We start from the raw sequence: 22,138 nt of genomic DNA, 5'->3' as shown, positions 1-22,138 counted from the left end.
CCGAAATACTGTATTTGCTATCATCAACTCTCTTTCTAGACACATTTCCACCATCAACTCTCCACTACGATTCTTTCCTGGAACTCCACATTTCCCAACCACTCCATCAATTGGATCATTTCCTACCCTAGCATTAAGGTCTCCCAGTACTATTACATTGACATTTCTCCCTAAATCCTCTATGCACTCATTTAATTCTGTCCAAAAGGCCTCACTTTCTTCTACACTCTTCTCACTGCCAGGCCTATATGCACTAGTGAGGTTGTTTAATGTGTCTCTAAGGGAGGGTAGAGTGCCAGAGGACTGGAGGAGTGCCTATATATATCTGCTTTACAAGGGAAAAGGGGACAAATGTGAGTAGTAGTTTCAGAGGAATCATTTTGTCGAGTGTAGTTGAGAAGACTACACTAGTTGAGTGTAGTTGAGAAGACTACACTAGTTGAGAGGGTTTTGAGAGGTTTAGGAGAGGAACATAGGGAGTAATTGTTGAGGAACAGTGTGGGTTTAGGAAAGGTAGGGGTTGCGTGGATTAGATATTTGTGGTAAGGCAGATATATGAGAAACCTTTAACAAAATGTAAGGATCTTTTCTGGGCCTTTAAGGATCAGAAAAAGGTTTATGACAGAATAGAGAGGCATTATGAGAGGTTTTGCATATATGGATTGGAGGAAGCTGTCAAGGGCATTCAAGAGATTCTGTGAGAGTTGTAGAGCCTTTGTTAGAATTAGAAATGGAAAGAGTTAGTGGTTAGAGGTAAAGGTGGGACTGCGACAGGGATGTGTCATGTTGGTATGGCTGTTCAATGTGTACATGAATGGGATGGTGCAGAAGGTAAATGCGAGGGTAATGGGCAGGGGACTGGAGGTGGTTAAAAAAATGGAGAAAATTGAGAGGTGAGTCAGTTGCTCTTTGAGGACACTGCACTTGTGGTTTGGTGAGAGGGGGATTAAGATTGTTAGTGATGGAGTATGCAATAGGAGAAAATTTGAAGGTAAATATGGGTAAAAGTAAAGTGATGAGATGTACAAGGAGACAGGATGGCAGTAAGTTGGAAGTAAGTCTTAAAGGAGAGTGGCTGGAGGTAGTTGGGGTCACATGTGGTAGGATTGGGGGAAGTGGAGGTGGAGATAATCCCTTGGGGGATTAAAAAGTGTCATGAGAAATAGGCACCTGGGAATGGATGCAGAGGAGATTATATGAAGTGGTGATTGTGCCAATGGCACTGTCTGGGGCAGAGTCCTGGAATTTAAGGCAGAGAGGGAAAGTTTAAATGTGAGATGAAATGTCTAAAAAGTATGGTACTTGTTACAACATTGGTTGTAGCGAGAAACAAGCTGAGGAGGGGTGCAGGAACAGAAAAGAAGATGGCAGATAAGGCTGATGAAAGAGTACTGGGATGGTTTGGATATAGGGAAAGAATGAGTGAAGAACTTAAGGATGAGATGGATATTTGGGGTGAAAGAGGCAGTGAGCAATGTGGGAATGTCTGCTGGGCAAGGAAGGGAGAAGGCAGGAGATAGGGGTGAGTGGAGAATGGCTGTGTAGAAATGTCTACATGTCATATAATGTCCAATCATTGCACACCAGAAACTTTAGGAACAGTACCACAGGGATCAGTTCTATCTCCCACATTCTTTAATCTTTACATATACAATATACCTACACCCAACACCTCAGAAATGAACATTTCTTCTTATACAGATGACATAACTATTACATGCATACACCATGATGCAAGGATGGGAGCAGGTGGGGGATAGAGGGATGGAGTTGTTAAGTGTGAATGATGTTTTGATGCAGCCCAGAGGAATTTCTCCGTCTTCTCTTTTTTCCGCATGAGGTGACAAAGAGGGGAGGTTGCTAACTGGAATGGCCTTGCTGTAGATGTACTGTGTCTTGTTACATTGAGCACTTCTGAACCAGGGCAGTAGGCAAAATACAGGGCTGACTCATCTAATATATCCTAACTTAAACCTAACATAACCATTTCATAGAAAAAATAGATCTTTGAAATGCAAAAACAAAAGAAGTGAGAAAAGTGTTTGTGTGATACTGGAATAATACAAACAACAAGATAACCTACATATGATGGGGATGAGTATGGCTAGAGTGAAGCATAACTGGCACCTACCTAGCTGCAGAACAGGGTCACTGCTGGCACCTTGCTGCAGAACAGGGTCACTGCTGGAGACTGGCTGCAGAACAGGGGTACTGGTACTGTTATCCCTTGCTGCTGTCACCTGCAATATTTCTTGTTTGTCACATACCTAACATACTGCTTAATGGCAATACACACACATGCAGAGATTTTTCGGACTATAGCCCGCACCGTTATATGACCTGCACCCCCTTACACCTTAGTGAAAATCCACACAAGACCCACACCGCTGTATGACCTGCAGTCATATGGCATGCACGGCACTGTAGATCCGACGATGTATACTACCCATGCATGGGTGGCCCCAGCCACAGCTCACGGCGGTTGTTGTTACGGCCGGCCGTTGACGTGGTGATCAAAGTAATTTCAAAGCTGAGGCTTTTTCTAAATTTTCTGTTTTATCAATAGAATAGAACAATAATAGAGCACATTACTGAACTGTTATGAACAGAGTCAATGGAGCACATCGTTATTAGAAAAAAAGCACAATCAGTGATCACAGACGACAGAGTCAATAATGTTTATGAAGGCCTATCATCGCTCACGAAGCCATCGAATTCCTCTTCCTCTGTTTCGTCATGGAAGAGGTTGTGGTATAAATCGGCCAATTCTGATGCAGTGACCTCATCCGTTTCCATTTCCATTTCGGATTTGTCCGATTCCTTTTCCGAGTCGTAGCATGCATCGAACATTGCAGGATGGCACAATTCTGATTTACGGAAATCGTTCTGAATAGTCGATTCTTTAATTTTTCTCCATGCTTGAACGACCCATTATGCACATGTAATGCACAAATTTAGCATTAAGGAATCAGGTACAATTTGTAATTTGTAACTGCGAAAATGGCTGCCCGCTTGTTTTTGTTTGATTGCGGCACACGATGTTGGTGTTGGTACCAGTCAGTCTTGTACTGTATGTTCATGCTGTTTAGTTAAGCCTGTTTTATTTGTGACAATGCCTTTATTAATAACAAGAACATGTAAAGTGGGTAAGATACTGACAAATCCTACCTTCTCTTTGTCGTTTGTCTTGATCGTGCGCGCTGTATTATGACATTGATCAACTTTCATTCAACGAACCCGGTCGGTCCTCCTGCAAATCCCCGATCCGAGAGGGCACCCAACTAAACTAAACTATACCCTATGCACTGAGATCTGGCCGTTAGGGCGGACCACTGGGAGTTCCCCTGTGGTGCCACATATAATTATTTTATAGTTTTATTTTATTATATAATTCTATTTTATAATTTTATAATGTTGCCTCGTATGATTATATTATAATTTTTTGTCACACACCACCACTGAGATAAAAATCAAAGCAATGTTTTCTATACAAAGGTTTCGTTTCTTTAAGTGTAGATATGGCATATGTGCATGCGAGAGCGACGTTGCCACTACATCTAATCTCTGGCCCCGCCCCCCTCACACTGCATTCAGAAAACATTGCATCCACACGCACGTTCTCGCCATGGATGCCCATATGTGGCAACACCGGGAAATCTCCAAGCCACGCCTTATCGGTCATTTCTCCTTGCGTTGACTATAACCGTTCAATTTTTTTTTTTTTTTTTTTTTTATTGCGTAAGAGGGCAATTTCTAACCAGAATCCACAGATGACCCACACCTTTATATCACCAGCACCCCCGATTTTTGGCCCCTTTCTGAGGCAAAAAGCCGCGGGTCATACACCAAAAAATACGGTACTGTGTCTTGTTTCATTGCTTCTGAACCAGGGCAGTAGGCAAAATACAGGGCTGACTCATCTAATATATCCTAACTTAAACCTAACATAACCATTTCATAGAAAAAATAGATCTTTGAAATGCAAAAACAAAAGAAGTGAGAAAAGTGTTTGTGTGATACTGGAATAATACAAACAACAAGATAACCTACATATGATGGGGATGAGTATGGCTAGAGTGAAGCATAACTGGCACCTACCTGGCTGCAGAACAGGGTCACTGCTGGCACCTTGCTGCAGAACAGGGTCACTGCTGGAGCCTGGCTGTAGAACAGGGGTACTAGTACTGCTATCCCTTGCTGCTGTCACCTGCAATATTTCTTGTTTGTCACATACCTAACATACTGCTTAATGGCAATACACACACATGCAGAGATGAAAAGAGAAACTATGAAAAAGAAATAATAGAAAAATGCAAAGAACAACCTCAACTATTTCACAGATATGTGAATGGTAAACTAAATAACAAACAAGAAATAGAAAAGCTGTGCCAGGGAAATTATGAATATACAGAAGAACAAGATATGGCAGAAATTATGAGCAATCATTTCAAATTGGAACATATAGGGGGGATACAAGGGAACCTACTAAAATGGATGGAGGACTTCCTGATTGGTAGAAAGATGAGAGTAGTGCTCAGAGAAAAATATTCACTTAATGTTTGCTATTTATGTGAATGAGATGAATGATGATGTGAAAGGTTACAAGAGCTTCTTTGCAGATGATGCCAAACTGTTAAGGTAAGTAAAAACTGAAAAGTATTGCGAATCACTGCAGGAAGACCTGAATAAGGTATGGAACTGGAGTCAGAAATGGAAAGTGGTCTTTATTAACAAGTGTAGCATAATGGAGTTTGGAAAAAGCAAAAATAGAATATCAGGACAATATAAAATTGGAACCAAGGAGGTAAAGAAGGAGAGATCCGAAAAAGAGTTGGGTGTAATTACATCAAACAACTTGTCCTATGATAAAAAGATAAACAAAATTGTCGTAGAATCCCACAACTTGCTAAGATCAATAAAAGTGGCATTTACGTATCTGGACAAAGAAATGATTAAAAAAATATTGGTCACATTGATAAGGCCTAGACTAGAATATGCAGCGACATTGTGGTCACCCAGTACCAAAAAGAATATAAAGAAAATAGAAAGAATCCAGAGAGCAGCCACAAAAATGGCACCTGCACTTGCAAACTTGTCATATGAGGAGAGATTGGCTAAACTGGTGTTACCAACTCTGGAGCAAAGAAGAAAGAGAGGTGACCTACTGACCATCTACAGAATCATGAAGGGCACAGAAATACTCGATAGAGAGGACTTGTTAATCTGGGACATGAGAAGCACAAGAGGACATGGAAAGAAAATAAAAAAACATAGCTACAGAAGAAATCTGAAGAAAAAGTTTTCCACATGGAGTGGTGGACACTTGGAACAAGCTGGACAATGAAATAGTGTGCACAAAAACCATTCATGAGTTTAAGAGCAAACTAGACACTGCAAGATACAAAGATGGGACACTACGAGCATAGCTCCCCTTCCCGCAAAATACAACTAGGTAAATACAGCTATGTAAATACTAGGTAAATTGAGAACTCACCTAACTGTGAGGGAATAGAGAGACAGAAATCCTTCCCAATGAAAGAAATAACTGTAACACAGAAAGAAACCAGCCACCAAATAAAAAACCTTTATGTCAGAAAATTGCATGGTCTGGATGATATTGCAAATTGGATACTGAAAGAATGCATAGAGGAGTTAACAGATGAAATATACAACATAATCAAATGCTTGCCCAAAGAAGGAAAGGTACCACAAGACTGGAAATATGCAAATATTGTAACAATATATAAAGGAGGAAACAAGGAAAATCCAACTAACTACAGACCGGTCAAAAATATGTGAAAAAGTTATGAAAAGTAGATGGGTCAAACATCTGGAAAAAAAAACTATACTCAATCCAAATCAATTTGGATTTAAACAAGGAAGATCATGTACAGCAAACCTTATCTGCTTCTATTCAAGACTAATAGAAATAATACAAGAGACGGATGAATGGGCAGACTGTGCCTATCACCTACAAAAAGCATTTAATAAGGTACCACACAAGAAATTAATAAGAAAAATAGAATCAGAAGGTGGCAGCGGAGGAAAATTATTGGAGTGGATGGAGGACTTCCTGACTGGTAGAAAAATAAGGGTAGTAATTAGAGTGTGGTAATTGTTATTGGGAATCTTTAGTGCTTACCTTTGTTCGGGAAACTTTCCCTCAAAGTGTTTATTTCTTTCGATTCAAGAGCCGAGCCTGTCCTGAAACTTTGAACCATGCCTATCGTAACTTTAAATAAGATACAATTTAACTCCCCTCCTCTTTATTTATTTGTTAAATCTATGTAATAAATTTTGGTTTGATAAATCAGGGATTAACTAAGAAATTACTTAAAGTGAATATTAACCCATGGCCTTTTGAGCTCGTTTCAAACTCGTAAGAGTCCCTCCGAATACGGTCTGCACTAATGGCGAGACAGACCTCCCAGAGCTCTGGTTCCAGACGGACCTCTAACTTAGAAACCTCTTGGCAAGGGACCTTATATCTTCAGAGTTTTTTTAGGCTTCCAAGATCTTCAAATTTCAAGATACCACCATTTGAGAAACCAACCTGGTAGAAAACAGTGACCGGTAAGTTCTCAAACATATTCTTGTATTTATTAAACCTCAATTTTCATAGGTTTAACCTTCTCAAACATTGTCAAAACTTCTCAAATGTCATGAAATTATCTTTCTCAAACTTGATGAAATTAATCTTTACAAACATTGGTTGGATTAATCTTCTCAATGTTTGAATTCAACTTGTTAATAATTTTTTGTAGTCGATTTTAACTTTTAATTTAATTCCCCCTTTGTCGTAAACTACAATCTAGCACTTTATTATTTAAAGTTACGATAAGTGGTTGACAGGGAGATAGCGTTGATGAAAGAGTATTAGGATGGTTTGGACACATGGAAAGAATGAGTGAAGAAAGACTAGTAAAAGAGGTATGGAAGGCAGATGTGGAGGGAGTGAACATGAGGGGACGTCCTAGGATGAGGTGGATGGATGGGGTGAAGGGGGCTTTGGGGAAGAGGGGAATGTTTGTTGAGGAAGGACAGGAGAGGACAGAAGACAGGGGGTGAATGGAGAATGGTTGTATATGGATGATGTTGTGATGCATGAGGTGGAATGGGCGGGGGGATGGGGGGTGACGTAGTAAGTGTGAACAAAATTTGATGCAGCCCGAAGGGATTTCTCCCCGTCTTCTCCTTTTATGCATGGGGGGACGGAGAGGGGGGGGTCGCCGATTTAATGAAGCGGCTTTGCTGTGGATGTGCTGTGTCTTGCGATGCTGCTTCTGGCCCAGGGCAGTGGACAAGGTGCAGGGATGACCCGTCATCCAGAAGGTGCTAAGATAAGAGGGGGAGTGGAGGGGTGTGGAGTGTATTCAGAGATGGAATGGGTGGGAATAATTTTATGCCTTTTCCTTTTTTGGCTACCCCCCCTTGTAAGGGGGAAAAAGCCTTGGTATATGTATGTATGATAAGTGGTTACAAAAGCCAGCTTCCTGATATTCTCTCATTTTGAGAGTTTGTTTGGACTTTGGTCATTTCCTCATTTGAGGACCTTGCTTTCCCCTTGATGGAAGGTAACCGGCACTAAGGGGGCACAAATTATTCCCATATTTTTTTTACAAGGTTTATCGAATTGTTCTATAGAATTTGGTGGCCTCTATTCTTTCTAATCTTCATTTCCTTTGCTTTGTCTGTTCTTTTCCATTTACTTTCGGAAAAGGGGACAAGTGTGAATGTAGTAGTTTCAGAGGGATTAGCTTTTTAAGTGTAGTTGGGAAGGCTTATGGGAGGATCTTGATTGAGAGGATTAGGAGAGGAACTGAAGGAGTAATTGGTGAGAAACAGTGTGGATTTAGGACAGGTAGAGGTTGTGTAGATCAGATCTATGTGGTAAGACAGATATGTGAGAAAGCTATAGGAAAGGGGAAGGACGTTTTTTGGGCTTTTATGGATCTGGAAAAGGCTTATGATAGGGTAGACAGAAAGGCACTGTGGGAGGTTATGCAGATATACGGGATAGGAGGAAAGCTTCTGGGAGCTGTCAAGAGTTTTTATGAGAGTAGTAGAGCTTGTGTCAGGATTAGAAATGGAGAGAGTGAGTGGTTTGAGGTAAAGGTGGGACTTGGTCAAGGATGCGTTATGTCGCCCTGGTTGTTCAACTTATACATGGATGGGGTAGTGAGAGAGGTAAATGCAAGGGTAGTGGGTCAGGGATTGGAGATAGTAAAAGAAAATGGAGAAAAGTGGGAGGTGAGCCAGCTGTTGTTTGCGGACGACACTGCGCTTGTGGCAGGATCGGAGGAGGGATTGAGGAAGTTGGTGGCAGAGTTTGGGAGAGTATGTGATAGAAGAAAGTTAAGATAAATGTGGGTAAAAGTAAGGTGATGAGATGTACAAGGGGTGAAAGTAGCAGTAGACTGGAAGTGAGCATTAAGGGAGAGCGAATGGAGGAAGTGGATAGTTTTAGATACTTGGGTGCAAATGTGGCAGGAAAAGGTGGAGTGAAGGTGGAGGTAGAATGTAGATTGAGAGAAGCAAGTAAATGCCTTGGTGGATTAAAGAGTGTAATGAGGAATAGACATTTGGGAATGGATGCTATGAGGAGACTATATGAAGGAGTAATTGTGCCAACAGCACTGTATGGGGTACAAACATGGAACATAAGAGAAGAAGAGAGAAGGAGTTTGAATGTGTTTGAGATGAGGTGTCTGAGAAGTATGATGGGGGTCACTAGGCTAGAGTGAGAAATGAGGAGGTGAGGAGAAGAGGGGGGGTGGAAAGAGAGTTTGGAAATAGGGTTGATGAAAGAATATTAAGATGGTTTGGACACATGGAAAGAATGAGTGAAGAAAGACTAGTAAAAGAGGTATGGAAGGCAGATATGGAGGGAGTGAACATGAGGGGACGTCCTAGGATGAGGTGGATGGATGGGGTGAAGGGGGCTTTGGGGAAGAGGGGAATGTCTGTTGAGGAAGGACAGGAGAGGACAGAAGACGGGTGAATGGAGAATGGTTGTATATGGTTGATGTTGTGATTGCATGAGGTGGAATGGGCAGGGGGTGAGGTAGTAAGTGTGAGCAGAATTTGACACAGCCCGAAGGGATTTCTCCCAGTCTTCTCCGTTATGCAATGGGAGGACGGAGAGGCGGGGGTCGCCGATTTAATGAAGCAGCCTTGCTGTGGATGTGCTGTGTCTAGCAACACTGCTTCTGACCCAGGGCAGTGGACAAGGTGCAGGGATGACCTGTCATCCAGGAGGTGCTGAGATAAGAGGGAGGGTGGAGGGGTGTGGAGTGTATTCAGGGATGGAATGGGTGGAAATGATTTTATGCCTTTTCCTTTTTGGCTACCTCCCTTGTAAGGGGGAAAAAGCCTTGGTATAAGTATGTCTTTAAATTATCTCTTGATGAAATTTCTCCAAGATCTGACTTATTGGTTGGTCTATAAGAGAGTTTTCAGTACAACAGTCATACACACTTAAATTGGGGACGAGTCTTTGTTTGGGTGGTTGTTTCAAAATGGCAAACAATGAAAAGTTATTTCCTGAGTCTGAGGACTTAAAAAAAGTCTGAAGGCAAAGAGCCCACAAAAAATGCTTAATCACAAAAGACTTAAAAGCTCTGAAGAATTCTCAACTTGATACTTTATCACTCTCTGTCCTTGATTCCATTTGATCCCAAATTGAAAATTTCCTCATGGAAATTCAAATATTTGACAATGACATTTACTTGTTACTCCCTGAAGAAAGAAAGGATGAGGATATGGAAAATTCCAGGGCTTACTGCCTGTCTATCCTCCTAGAATAATCTCCTTTCAAAGAACAGAGAGAAGGATTAAAGGGAGTCTAAACTTCTAAGGTTGGTAGTTCTAGCAAGGCCAATGAAATTGATTCAGTAAAACTTCCCCCCCTCCTATTGTTCTTCAACATTTTGAGAGCAATTCTCACAATCCCTTTGCCTACTTCAATTTTAAAAAAGGGTTTTCAAAATGCCATTGCTGGCATTCCTAACCTGACTAACAGTCAGAAATCAATTTATTTAAAAGGGTATCTCAGAGGGGATGCTTTTCACTTAGTGAAAAATTTACCAATAGATGATTCTAATTATGACACTGTGTTCCTTCTTCTTGATGATTTGCTTTTTAATATAGAAGAGATCTTAGACAACGTGTTAAATTCTATTATTAATGCACCTGCGGTCTCTAAATTGAAGGACCTAGGTTATATTAGGTCTGTAGATTCTCAACTACAAGACCTTAAAGGGATTGGAGTTGACTTTACTAAGGCTGGAAGAAAGGGCCTCTTTTTGATTAGCAAGTTAATTTTGAATAAACTACCCAAATTTTTCTTGAAAGAATTGTCTCGGATGATTAATTCGAATTACCCTAGTTTTAGTTTGAATTAAAATGGGTTCTGATGACCTTAATGTCAAACCCAGACAAAGTGATGCTAGCAGCTCCCTTGCCTTCAAGGAAAATTCATTGAAAAAACCTGCTGTTGATTCTAGCAAGGGAGTTAGCCATTCCCTTGCAGTTAATCCAGAGTCCGTTAAGAAGTCAATGTTCAGATGTAGATTTTGCCCTGCTTCTGACCATGCAAACTCAAAGTGCTCTTCCTATATTTCTCTTGAACACAGAAGAGATAGAGAAGCTCAATTAGGACTGTGCAATCAATGTTAGAATCATGGACATGGCTCTTTGGAATGCCCTGGGTTAAAGGCTGCTCTGCCTTATAAATGTTGTGTGTGTAGCAAATCCAAGCACCATGGAGCCATGTGTCCTATGGCCAACAACTTGCCTCCTTCCAAAGGGAAAATGTTTAATTTCCATGGTTTGTCTGATTCAACTGTTACTTTGGTTTCCCTTCCAGTTATTAGAGGCAAGAGAACTGCCCATTGTCTTTTCCTATTAGACACTGGAGCCCAGTTTTCCTCCGGGATGAATCTGTTTAGTTTGTTTTTAGCAATAGGATTCAAATTGTCCATACTAATTCCTTCTTTATACAGTAGAAGCCCGATTTAACGAATCTCAATTTAGCGGAAGCTCAAATTAGCGAACTGCAAATAGAATGGTCCACTAAGTTGACCATTTTCCGCTAGCTGGCCAGACGCGCATCTACGGAAATAGCTCAATTTAGCGGGAACGGCAAGCTAAGCTGAGCATTTTCCGTCAACTGGCCACATGCGTGTCTCAGAGTCCAATGTTACCAGATGTTACCAGATTGTGGTGGTGGAGTCAAGGAAAAATCTATAATTTAGTACTTTGGAGGTGTATATATATATATATATATATATATATATATATATATATACTGTATATATATATATATATATATATATATATATATATATATATATATATATATATATACGTACTATAATATATATACAATAATATATAATTCAGTATATGTATAAAGTATAATAGTAGCATAAATATATTCAAGTAGAAATAGACGGTATAATGGGAAAACAAAATAATGAAACAGTAAGTTGATGGGAAAATTCAAAATTAGTACGTGAGAGTAATCACAACGAAAAACACTTCTATAACAATGAACTACGTTTTCTGCAACAACACAACAATAACACTCACTATCCAAAAACCAACTGCCCAGTCCTATTAATTGCTAGAATTAAGTATATCGAACCAAACACAAAGCTATGACTAATATTCCATGAAATTCACAGACAGCTCATATCATTGTTACACCACACACACACACACACACACACTTTTGTCGGATGGACGGCGAGGATTGGAGTTCTGAAGAAAAAGTGAAATATTCGTGGACCTCAATGCAAAGGAAGTACCTATTGTATTTACAGGGAAGGGGATAACTTGTGGTGTCGTGGGAAAGTGAGGAAAAAGGAGAAGGGGAGGGATTACTGACGGAAATGGAAGGAAATGAGGAAGGGCAGGACTTGGCCCAAGAGGCCAGACGTCTTGTAAACAAACGAAGGACCAATGATTCTGGTGATGGGATTAACAAAATTGTAAAGATTAGAAATATAGATAAGAGCAGCACAATGGAAGGTGAGGATAATAATTTCCAGGGATTTAATGAGGGTGGGGGGGATACCAACCTCCCCGATTGACAAGACTAGAGTAGAAACTTGATAAGATGGTCGAACATTGGGAAGACAGGTTCGGTAACGTAACCAACATTGCGCAGAGTTGAAAGATTGGAAGAACTAGAGAAGGTGAACAAAAATTTAACTAATGAAATAGAAGAATTAAAAAGACAGTTAAAAGAAGTAAAAGAGGAGAATGAAGAATCAAAAAGGAACAATAAAGACAATAAAGAGGCCATAGCAAAAGAAGCACAGGGTTGGAGAAAAATCCAGGAAAACAGTAAAGTTGCATTTACTGATATAATTAAACAGCAAATGAAAGAACAATCTGAAGACTTAGTTATCAAAGTGATGAGACAGAAGGAGAATATAGTAAGAGACTTAGCCAATAAAAAGAAATGTATAATTATATTAGGAATGGAAGAGAAACATAACCTAGATAGAACTTCAAGAATCAGTGAGGAAAAAGAAAAAGTAAGCAGTTTACTAGAATTAGTTCAGGATGATGAACCTGAAATAATGAAACAAATCGAAGAGATGTTTAGGCTCGGAAAATATGGTACAGATAAGACCAGACTAATTAAGATTAAATTCAGATCACAAACAACAGCAGAGAATATCTTAGCAAAAACAGGGAAGCTAGCAGCAAGTGAACAATATAAAAAGGTATGGATAAAAAGAGAAATGAATAAAGAGGAAAGAGAGGAAGAAAAAATGAAAAGGAAAGAAGCTAAAGAAAAAAACGAGACCAAAATGGAGTCAGAAAAAGAAGAATTCTACTGGAGAGTTGTGAATATAAAATTGAGGAAATGGACCATAACAGAGAGAAACAAAAAAGAAACAGAGAATACAATGGAAATAACAGAAAGTTAGGAGTGTCCTACACAAATATAGATGGATTAGTAACAGGACTGAATGAAATGAACGAGTATCTGAAGGAAAAAGAACCGGACATAATGGGATTTGTAGAGAAAAAATTAAAAGGTCCACTACCACCCAACAGCATAGGCCACAATGCATATCATTATTGAATTAGAAACAGAGAGATAAAACAAGGGGGTGGAGTTATGTTCCTGACTAAGAAGGATATAAATGTGAAGAGTGTCACATATGGAAAGAATAGAGTAGAGATGATTATGATAGAAGTAGAAGACAGAGATAAGAAGAGCAGAAAGTTTGTAATAAACTACGTGCCCCCAAAAACAGCCTCGTGGGAAGAGAGTGAACATAAAAGTATGTTAGAAGACACAAAGATAACATTAAACAAGATCATGGAAGATGGAGGAAGAATAGTTATGATGGGTGACTTTAATTGCAAAGAAATCTGCTGGGAAGAGATGACCGTCAAGGGTGGAGAAGACTCATGGGGAAATGTTCTACTTGTGATGATTATTGACCACACAATGACACAATGGATTCAAGAGAATATAGGTATAGAAATGAAGAACCATTGAGACTAGACCTAATAATCACATCAGAACCTGAAATAGTGGAAAAGATAGAATACCAGGCACCAATAAGTAAAAGTGACCACATATTGATAGAACTACAACTAAATGAGAAAAAATACATGAAAAGAAATTAACAATATAGAAAAGGAAGATTGATGTATGAAAAAACAAATTTTGATAAAATAAGAGAATTCTTTCAAAATGAAAACTGGGAAAGAATACACAAAGAAGATACAACAGTAGAAGAGAAATGGAATATTTTGACAAAAAATTATAAAAAAAAAAAAAAAAGGAATGGAAAAGTATGTCCCAAGACAAAAAAAAAAAGAAAAAGAATATGTAAAGTGCTGGTACAACAAAAGTTGTAGAGTGTTAAAAGACAAAAGAGACAAAGCTTGGACCAAATGGAAAAAACACAAAAGACCTGAAAAATGGAAAATATACTTGTTATAGAAATGAATATGTACAAGCGTGCAGAGAGGAAAAGAGAAAATATGAAAAAGATGTCATAGAAAAATGTAAAGATCAACCAAAACTATTCTACAGATTTGTAAACAACAAACTGAAAAAACAAACAAAATTTGGAGAAATTAAGACAAGGAGGAGTTGAATACACAGAGGAAATAGAAATGGCGGAAATTATGAACAAGCATTTTAAATCAGTGTTTACAAGGGAGAATATACAACCGGAAGAGATCGAATGGAAAGAGAAAGTCCCCCCTATCAAAGAAATAGAAGTAACAAAGAATGAAATAATGAAACACTTGAGTAATCTTGATGTTAGAAAATCGCATGGACCAGACGAAATAGCAAACTGGATTTTGAAAGAATGCAGAAATGAACTGGCAGACAAAATACATAGCATAATAAATAGTTCCTTGAAAGAAGGAAAAGTTCCAGAAGATTGGAAAAAAGCAAATATAGTACCTATATATAAAGGAGGTAATAAAGAAGACCCTATCAACTATAGACCAGTCTATAACAAGTACAATAGTAAAAATTTGTGAAAGAATTATCAAAAGTAAATGGGTAAAATATTGAGAAAAAAACAGCGTGCTAAATCCAAGGCAATTTGGATTCAGACAAGGATGATCATGCATCACTAATTTAATATGTTTCTATTCAAGGCTAATAGATATAATACAAGAGATGGATGGGCTGATTGTGCATTTCTAGACCTAAAAAAAGCTTTTGACAACATACCACATAAGAAGTTGCTTAAGAAATTAGAAACTGAAGGAGGAATACAGGGCAAACTGCTTAAATGGATGGAAGACTTTTTACAAGAAAGAAAAATGAGAATAGTGATAAGAGACAAACACTCAAAATGGGATGATGTAATAAGCAGTGTTCCACAAGGAACAGTTTTGGCCCCAATAATGTTTGCTATATATATTAATGATATGGATGAAGAAACTGAAAGTTATATGAGCTTCTTTGCAGATGATGCAAAACTATTAAAAAAAGTGAACACATAAGAAGATTGTGAGTCACTACAGAGTGATCTAAATAAAGTATGGGAATGGAGTAGGAAGTGGGAGATGGAGTTCAACACTAAAAAGTGTAGTATAATGGAATTTGGAGAAAGCAAAAACAGAATAACAGGATCATATAAATTGGGAGAAGAAGGAATAAAAAAAAGTAGAAAATGAGAAGGACCTGGGAGTCATTGTTATGAATAATATGTCACCTGAGAAACATATAAATAAGATTTTTGGAGAAACTTATAATTTAATAAGAACAATTAATGTGGCATTTACATACCTGGATGAAGAAATGAAGAAAATTCTAATCACTCTGATAAAACCAAGATTGGAATATGCAGCAATGATGTGGTCACCAAGTACAAAAAAATGTATAAAAAAACTTGAAAGAATACAAAGAGCAATTACAAAATTGGCACCAACACTCTCAAAACTATTATATGAAGAGAGACTAGCAAAACTTGAACTACAGACACTAGAGCAAAGAAGAGATAGAGGAGATTTGATAGCTATTTACAGAATCATGAAAGGCATAGAAATTATTGATATAGAGAATCTGATAAAATGGGATGATAGAAATACAAGAGAGCACGGAAAGAAAATCAAGAAAGACAGCTATAGAAGAGATTTGAAAAAGAACAGCTTTCCTCACAGAGTAATAGACAGTTGGAACAAGTTAGATGAGAAAGTGGTGTGTGCAAAAACAATACATGAATCTAAAAATAGTTTAGATAAAATGAGATATGACGACGGGACACCATGAGCATAGCTCCCTTTCCTGTAAAATACAACTAGGTAAATACACACACATTATGCAACAAATTACTGCACGTTGCTGTTCATTTGCAATTCACAATTGTGCTGCCTATAATTCACTTACAATAATATATATATTGTATGTGTGTGTGTACACTACGGAATTTTTAGGTACGCATCATTTTTATAATCCGCTCTGGCAACACTGTTACACCAACACTCACTCACTCAATTTAATGGAAAATTCAATTTAGCGGACTGGACCTTGGCTGAATTAGTTCGTTAAATCGGGATTCTACTGTACTCTGTACTCCAAAGTGTGAATAATCATGAATTTTTTGTTTCCCCTAGTTTTCCCAAGGTGAAAGGATATCAACAGAAGGTTCTGGAGATTACTGGAAATGCCATTCCGCAAAACTTTCAGCTGTTTTCTATTGAAAGAGCCCCCTTATATGGTAGCCCGCCTTGCAAGGTTATTAAACTTGCTGATGGTTTCATTCCTTAGGGGACTGGGGTTCAATATATCCCTCCTAGCAAGAAACCTTTCTATATAAGAGGGATGATAACAGGGGTTTCTGAAATGTCCTCTACTGAAGTACAAAGGTCTGATGGTTTCAAATTTAAAGGAAACCCTTTGAGGATAAATCCCGAATCAGACCTTGGAGTAGATTTATTAAATTGTTTTGAGAAATACAATGGGGATTCTCTTATTTCCTACAATACTTCTTTGAAAGCCAATGGAATTTCTCTAAAGAAACCTGAGAAAGGAACTTCATGTACTCAGTCTAAGAGGACTGTTAAATACTTTCCTCCCAAAAGGTTAGGCAAGGAAAAGTTACTTGTCAGTTTCTGTTTAGAACCAGTAAGTTTACAATTTGATCCTTAGCAGGAAGTTTTTGTTAACTCTAATGTAGAGTGCGGTCTTGATAATTTTTATTCTTTAGAATCCACTGGCATTAAAGAAGAACAAACCACTGACATTGATGCTTTGGAAGCTGATAAATTTAAAGTCCATATCTGTTGAGGATGGTCATTATTATGTAAAGATCCTGTGGAAGAAGGATTTGGTGGACCTTGTTCCCTCAAATCTAAAGATAGCTTTGGCAGTGGCACACAAGGTCTATGATAAGCTTGAGTAAAAGGGCCTTAGGGAGGAATATGAGGCTATGTTTGATCAGCAAGAGGCCTTGGGCATTATTGAACCAGTTACTAAAAGAGTCCCTGGCCAAATTTTTATACCCCATAGACATGTGCTCAAGAATGATGATCTTGCCACCTCTAAAACAAGACCTGTTTTCAGCTGCTCTCTTAAAATAGGAAAGGCCCCTTCCTTAAATGAGGCTGCATTCCCAGGAGTTGATTTGATGAACATCCTCCTCTCTCTCTTGTTGTACTTCACAACCAACAATTTTGTTATTTTAGCAGATATTATGAAGGCCTTCTTGCAGATCCTTTTGGAGGATGAGGGTGATTGTAATAGGTTCTGTTTCTTTAGGATTAACAACCAATATATTCCTTATAGGTATAATACTATTATTTTTGGTTTCATCTGCTCTCCCTTTATACTGAACTTCATCATCCAAAATTGTCTTTCCATGCAGGCTGACTCTCAAAGGATAAATTCTATGTAGACAATCTGATCTACACTTCCAATGAATTTCGTTCCCTCCCTGTTATGGTCGAGAGGATTAATAAGATCATGCTTAACCTCTTCATTCCAGGGCACATCGCACGTCTGGCAGCATTAGCTGCCCGATGTGCGATGTTGCATCATAATAATCGCATTATAATAAAAATAAAGTCAGTGCTCAATTGTTCGTTCTCTTTCACCCGTGAATTTTGATAACCATAGAAAATATGATGAAGCCAGTTTAGAGAGAATGGAGGTTACATAGGTACGACTACAATAAATATAATCAAGACGCCGACGTTGGCATCATCGTGTACCCACTTGCTCCTCATGACGCCTACGTAGGCGTCACCGTATGGAAGTGGTTAATGGAGGTTTACCTCTTACGGAGTGGACATGCAACTTTTCTTCTATTCTTTCAAGACTTGAACAAGAAGTAGTTTGCAATAAGGAAGAGGTAAAGGTGTTGGGATATATTCATAATAAGAATTATGATACCTTGAGAATCAGAGGTTTCCCTTAACAAAGATGCCTCAACCAAAACAGGTTTTGTCTTCTATATTTGATCCATTAGGTCTTTTTTCTCCTGTATTATTAGAAGGAAAAATTCTTATTAGAGAGATGTGCCAAAAAATGGTGGATTGGGATTTGAAATTTGATAGCAAATTGCTTACAAGATGGTAGGAGTTATGTGAAAACTTTAGGGAGGTTAATGACTTTTCCTTTAGAAGGAAAACCTTCTATTCGGAATCTCCCCCTAAGTTGTTTGTTTTTGCTGATGCTTCTAAGGAAGCTTATGGCTGTGCCACCTATGCAGGGCACGAAAGAAGAGAGATAAAGGAGTCTAATGGCTCTCTTTTATTTGCCAAGGTCATTTGCCAAGAACATTGCATTCTCTGGAGCTTATGACAGCTTTACTATCTTTAAAATGCCTCAACCATTTTTGAGCAGGGATTGGTGTCTGCCCCTCTGGTTGATTCTGTTATACTCCTTGTTGATAGTCAAGCTGCTCTTTCTTGGATCCAGACCAACAAAGCTCCTAAGAAGAATACATTTGTTAATAATAGATTGAAGGAAATTTCCAATCTTTTGGAAAATTTCAAGGCAAAGTATACTCCTATTTCCTTTACCTTGTTCCTTTTGAACATAATATGGCTGATTTTGTAACCAAACCTTGCAGTGCTAGGGTGTTTAAGGAAAGATTCAATTGGTGGGTTTATGGACTGGAATGGTTGTTGTTGCCACCTCATGCTTGGCCGAAGTGTCACTTGGGACGTATTCCCTCCAACATCAAGGGAGACATTGTCAATGCGGCTGTTGTGCAAGTTGACATTACTCCTCTACTTGATGTCTTAAAGTTTTCTTCTTACAGCAAACTTTTACGCCATACTTTCTTGATCTTTAAAGCTGTCTTTTTGTTTAAGAAATCTAATGCTGACCCTGTTAAAGCCGCTTCTGTTCCTTTGATGGGTATGATGCAAAAAGATGCCTTCCCCACTGAATTGGCATATTTAGAGAACACCGATACTAATGACATACCACCTTTGGTAAGTCAAATGGACTTGTTTTTGGACAATAATGGTTTGATAAGGTCCAAGGGCAGAAGTGACAAGAACATTGACCTCAAATATGAGGTTGTGAACCCCCTTTTTTGTCCAAATCCCATCACTTGACAAAAATCTTGATACTTTTTGCTCATTGCCAAATAATGCACCTGGGACTGCAAGCTACTCTTAATTTCCTTCGTATGCATGTATTCTGGATCTTTAAGGCCAGACAAGCAGTTTTAAACACTTTGAAGGATTGTATAGTCTGTAAGAAATATAATTCCCGTGCTGTTACCTATCCTTCTCCTTCTTTTTTACCTGCCTCTAGAGTAGATTTAAGTGTGCCTTTTTTTTTTTTGACCATACTGGTGTGGATTACATGGGGCATTTATGAGTTAGAGACAGGAATGGAGATAAGGTCAAGGCTTATATTTTGATATTTACTTGTTTTGATACAAGAGCTGTCCATTTGGAGGTTGTGGATTCTAAGTCCACTGCTGAGTTTATTTTCACTTTCGTTAGATTTACAAACAAATATGGAATTCCTTCAGTGGTTTATTTGGATAATGCCAAATCCTTTCTACAAGCGGGAAGTATTATTGGACAAATTCTATCATCATCTGAATTTGAAGAGAAGTTTAAAACTTCCATTGTTCAGCACACAACCATCCCTGTTTATGCTGAATAGTATGGTGGTGCTACTTGGGAAAGGTTGATTCAGATGGTGAAACAATGTCTCTATAAGGTTTTGGATAGGTCTGTTCCTTCCCTGGCAGAGAGTGCCACTCCTTTGTCCAATGTTCTAAAAATTTTGAAGAATAGATCTCTAACTTATCATTCCTGTGAAAATGAAGTAGATGTTATTACCCCTAATCATTTCCTTATAGGAAGGACCATTCCTTCCTTGATGTTTGGTGACTTGGAACAAGTCCCTGAATGGGAATTAGGAGAAGACTATCCTTCTCTTCTTAGTCATGAACTCTAGGGATTTTTTTTATGAACAGTTTAAGAAACATTGGCTGACAGAGTACTTGGTCAGCTTAAGAGAAAGGCATAGAGCTGCCTACCTACAACAATTCTAGAAACTGAGAAAAGAGTGACATTGCCTTTTTGAAACTGCCCTTTTAGACCAGATCCTTCTGGCCCTTGGTTCGTGTTGTTGACACTTATCCTGACCAAGATCAAGTGATTCGTACAGTCTCTTGTCATTAACCCTGATGGAAACTCTGTTAAGGTCAATGTTAGACTTTTAATGCCACTAGAGCTCCATGCTGAGTTACATTCCTTGCATGAGGATGAATCCCCTGTGGATCCTACTTTGCAGGCTAGTGAGTTGGAGCCCTTTGAAGAGGCCTCAAACTTGAAGGAGGTTATTTCTTTGGAAGACGACTATGTTGATTCAGAACCTACCTCTTTGAAACCTCGTAAGACTGCGCTAGCCTCTAGAGACCAAGTAATGTCTCTAGCTGCATAAGGATTATTGTCAATTTTCTTCTAAAGTGTTGTATTCATTAAACACTTTCTTTTTGTTGTCAGGGAGGTTGTGGTAATTGTTATTGGGAATCTTAGTGCTTACCTTCATTCGGGAAACTTTCCCTCAGTGCTTATTTATTTTGATTCAGGAGTCTTTCCAGAAACTTCGAACCACGCCTATTGTAACTTTAAATAAGATATGATTTAACTCCCCTTCTCTATGTTTATTTGTTAAATCTATGTAATAAATTTAGTTTGATAATTCGGGGATTAAATTTGAGAAATTACTGAAAGTGAATATTAACCCATGGCCATTTAAGCTCTTTTTGAACTCGTAAGAGTCCCTCCGAATACAGTCCGCACCAACGTCGAGACAGACATCCCAGAGCTCTGGTTCCAGACAGACCTCTAATTTAGAAACCTCTTGGCAAGGGACCTTACATCTTCGTTTTTTTTTTTTAGGCTTCCAAGATCTTAAAATTTCAAGATACCACCATCTGAGCAACTAACCTGGTATAAAAGTGACCGGTAAGTTCTCAAATGTATTCTTATATTTATCAAACCTCAGTTTTTTGGGGTATTGGATGCTTGTTATTGTGGCAAAGTAGCATGCAGTTGATACTTTAGGGTCTATATGGGGCACCCCTACGGACCAGAGCCACACATCATTTTGTCTATGATAGAGGAAAACTCTGTTCATAGAGAAATTATGACACTTTTATACTACGACTGTCCATCCGTTATGCTGTTCCCAAACCCCTTGTTGCTGTCCTGTACCATTTCTCTGAGTATTCTTTTTCTGTGGTGGGGGAAAAGAATACTGCCACCAAGTATTCCCACTTGGATCGTAAGAGGCGAGAAGAAAGGGATGGGGATTGGGACTAGGCATCCTTCTCCTTGTAGCCCCACAGGGGATATTCCTAAACAAAAAAGTAAAGGCATGAGAGGGTCTGGGAGTTTTCCAACCAGCACCCTAAGGTTTGGGTCTTTTAATGTGCGTGGATGTGGTACAGATGAGAGTAAAAGGGAAGAGATAGGTAGTATGTTTGTGAGAAGAAAGATGGATGTGTTGGCTTTGAGTGAAACTAAGTTGAAAGGGAAGGGTGAGTGTAAGTTTGGGAGTGTGAGTGGGAGGTTATCAGGAGTGAAGAGAGGGCGAGGGAGGGAAGGGGTGGCTATACTAGTAAGTAAAGAGATAGGTAAACGTGTAGTGGAGTGGAAGGAGGTTTCCTCAAGGATAATGTGGATGAAGGTGAAACTGGGAAAGGAGATGTGGGTCTTTGTAAGTGCATATGGGCGTGGCAGTGAGAAGAGTATAGAAGAAAGGGAGGCTTTTTGGATAGATTAAAATGAGTGCATAGAGGATTTAGGAAGATATGTCAATGTAATAGTACTGGGAGACCTTAATGCTAGGGTAGGAAATGTTCCAATTGATGGAGTGGTTGGGAAATGTGGAGTTCCAGGAAAGAATCGTAGTGGAGAGTTGATGGTGGCAATGTGTCTAGAAAGAGAGTTGATGATAGCAAATACAGTGTTTCGGAAGAAAGTCAAACATAAGTACACAAGGGAGAGGGTGGTGGATGGAAGGTTGGTAGATAGAGCGTTGATGGATTATGTAGTGGTAAATAGGATTATGATAGGAAGAGTTAAGGATGTACATGTGCTAAGGGGAGAGGGTGGGGGAATATCAGATCATTTTTTGGTGGAAGGTAAGTTGAGAGTGAAG

General features: G+C 38.8%; 1 protein-coding gene across 9 annotated transcripts in view; it reads right to left on the bottom strand.

Annotated features, from left to right (window-relative positions):
- Nucleotides 1–1,928: 1,928 nt before the first annotated feature.
- LOC143022716 (uncharacterized) overlaps nt 1,929–22,138 on the bottom strand; it is an 89,031-nt gene continuing 68,821 nt past the window's right edge. For 8 of the 9 annotated variants that reach the window (XM_076181060.1, XM_076181057.1, XM_076181061.1 and 5 more), the window contains 2 exons: nt 4,099–4,207; nt 1,929–2,240 (listed from right to left, as the gene is read on the bottom strand). In XM_076181060.1, coding sequence (XP_076037175.1) covers nt 2,221–2,240; nt 4,099–4,207 — 129 coding nt within the window. In that variant the 3' untranslated portion in view covers nt 1,929–2,220. Of the gene's footprint in view, nt 2,241–4,098; nt 4,208–6,440; nt 6,554–22,138 lie in introns of those variants that run through there. The other variant, XM_076181066.1, reaches the window with a different exon arrangement.

This window comes from Oratosquilla oratoria, unplaced genomic scaffold (genome assembly GCF_046742065.1).
Source record: "Oratosquilla oratoria isolate Oo_2021 unplaced genomic scaffold, ASM4674206v1 SCAFFOLD146, whole genome shotgun sequence".
Lineage (NCBI taxonomy): Eukaryota > Metazoa > Arthropoda > Malacostraca > Stomatopoda > Squillidae > Oratosquilla > Oratosquilla oratoria.
Note: the sequence above shows the minus strand (reverse complement) of the source record. Positions and strands in the feature narration are given on the sequence as shown.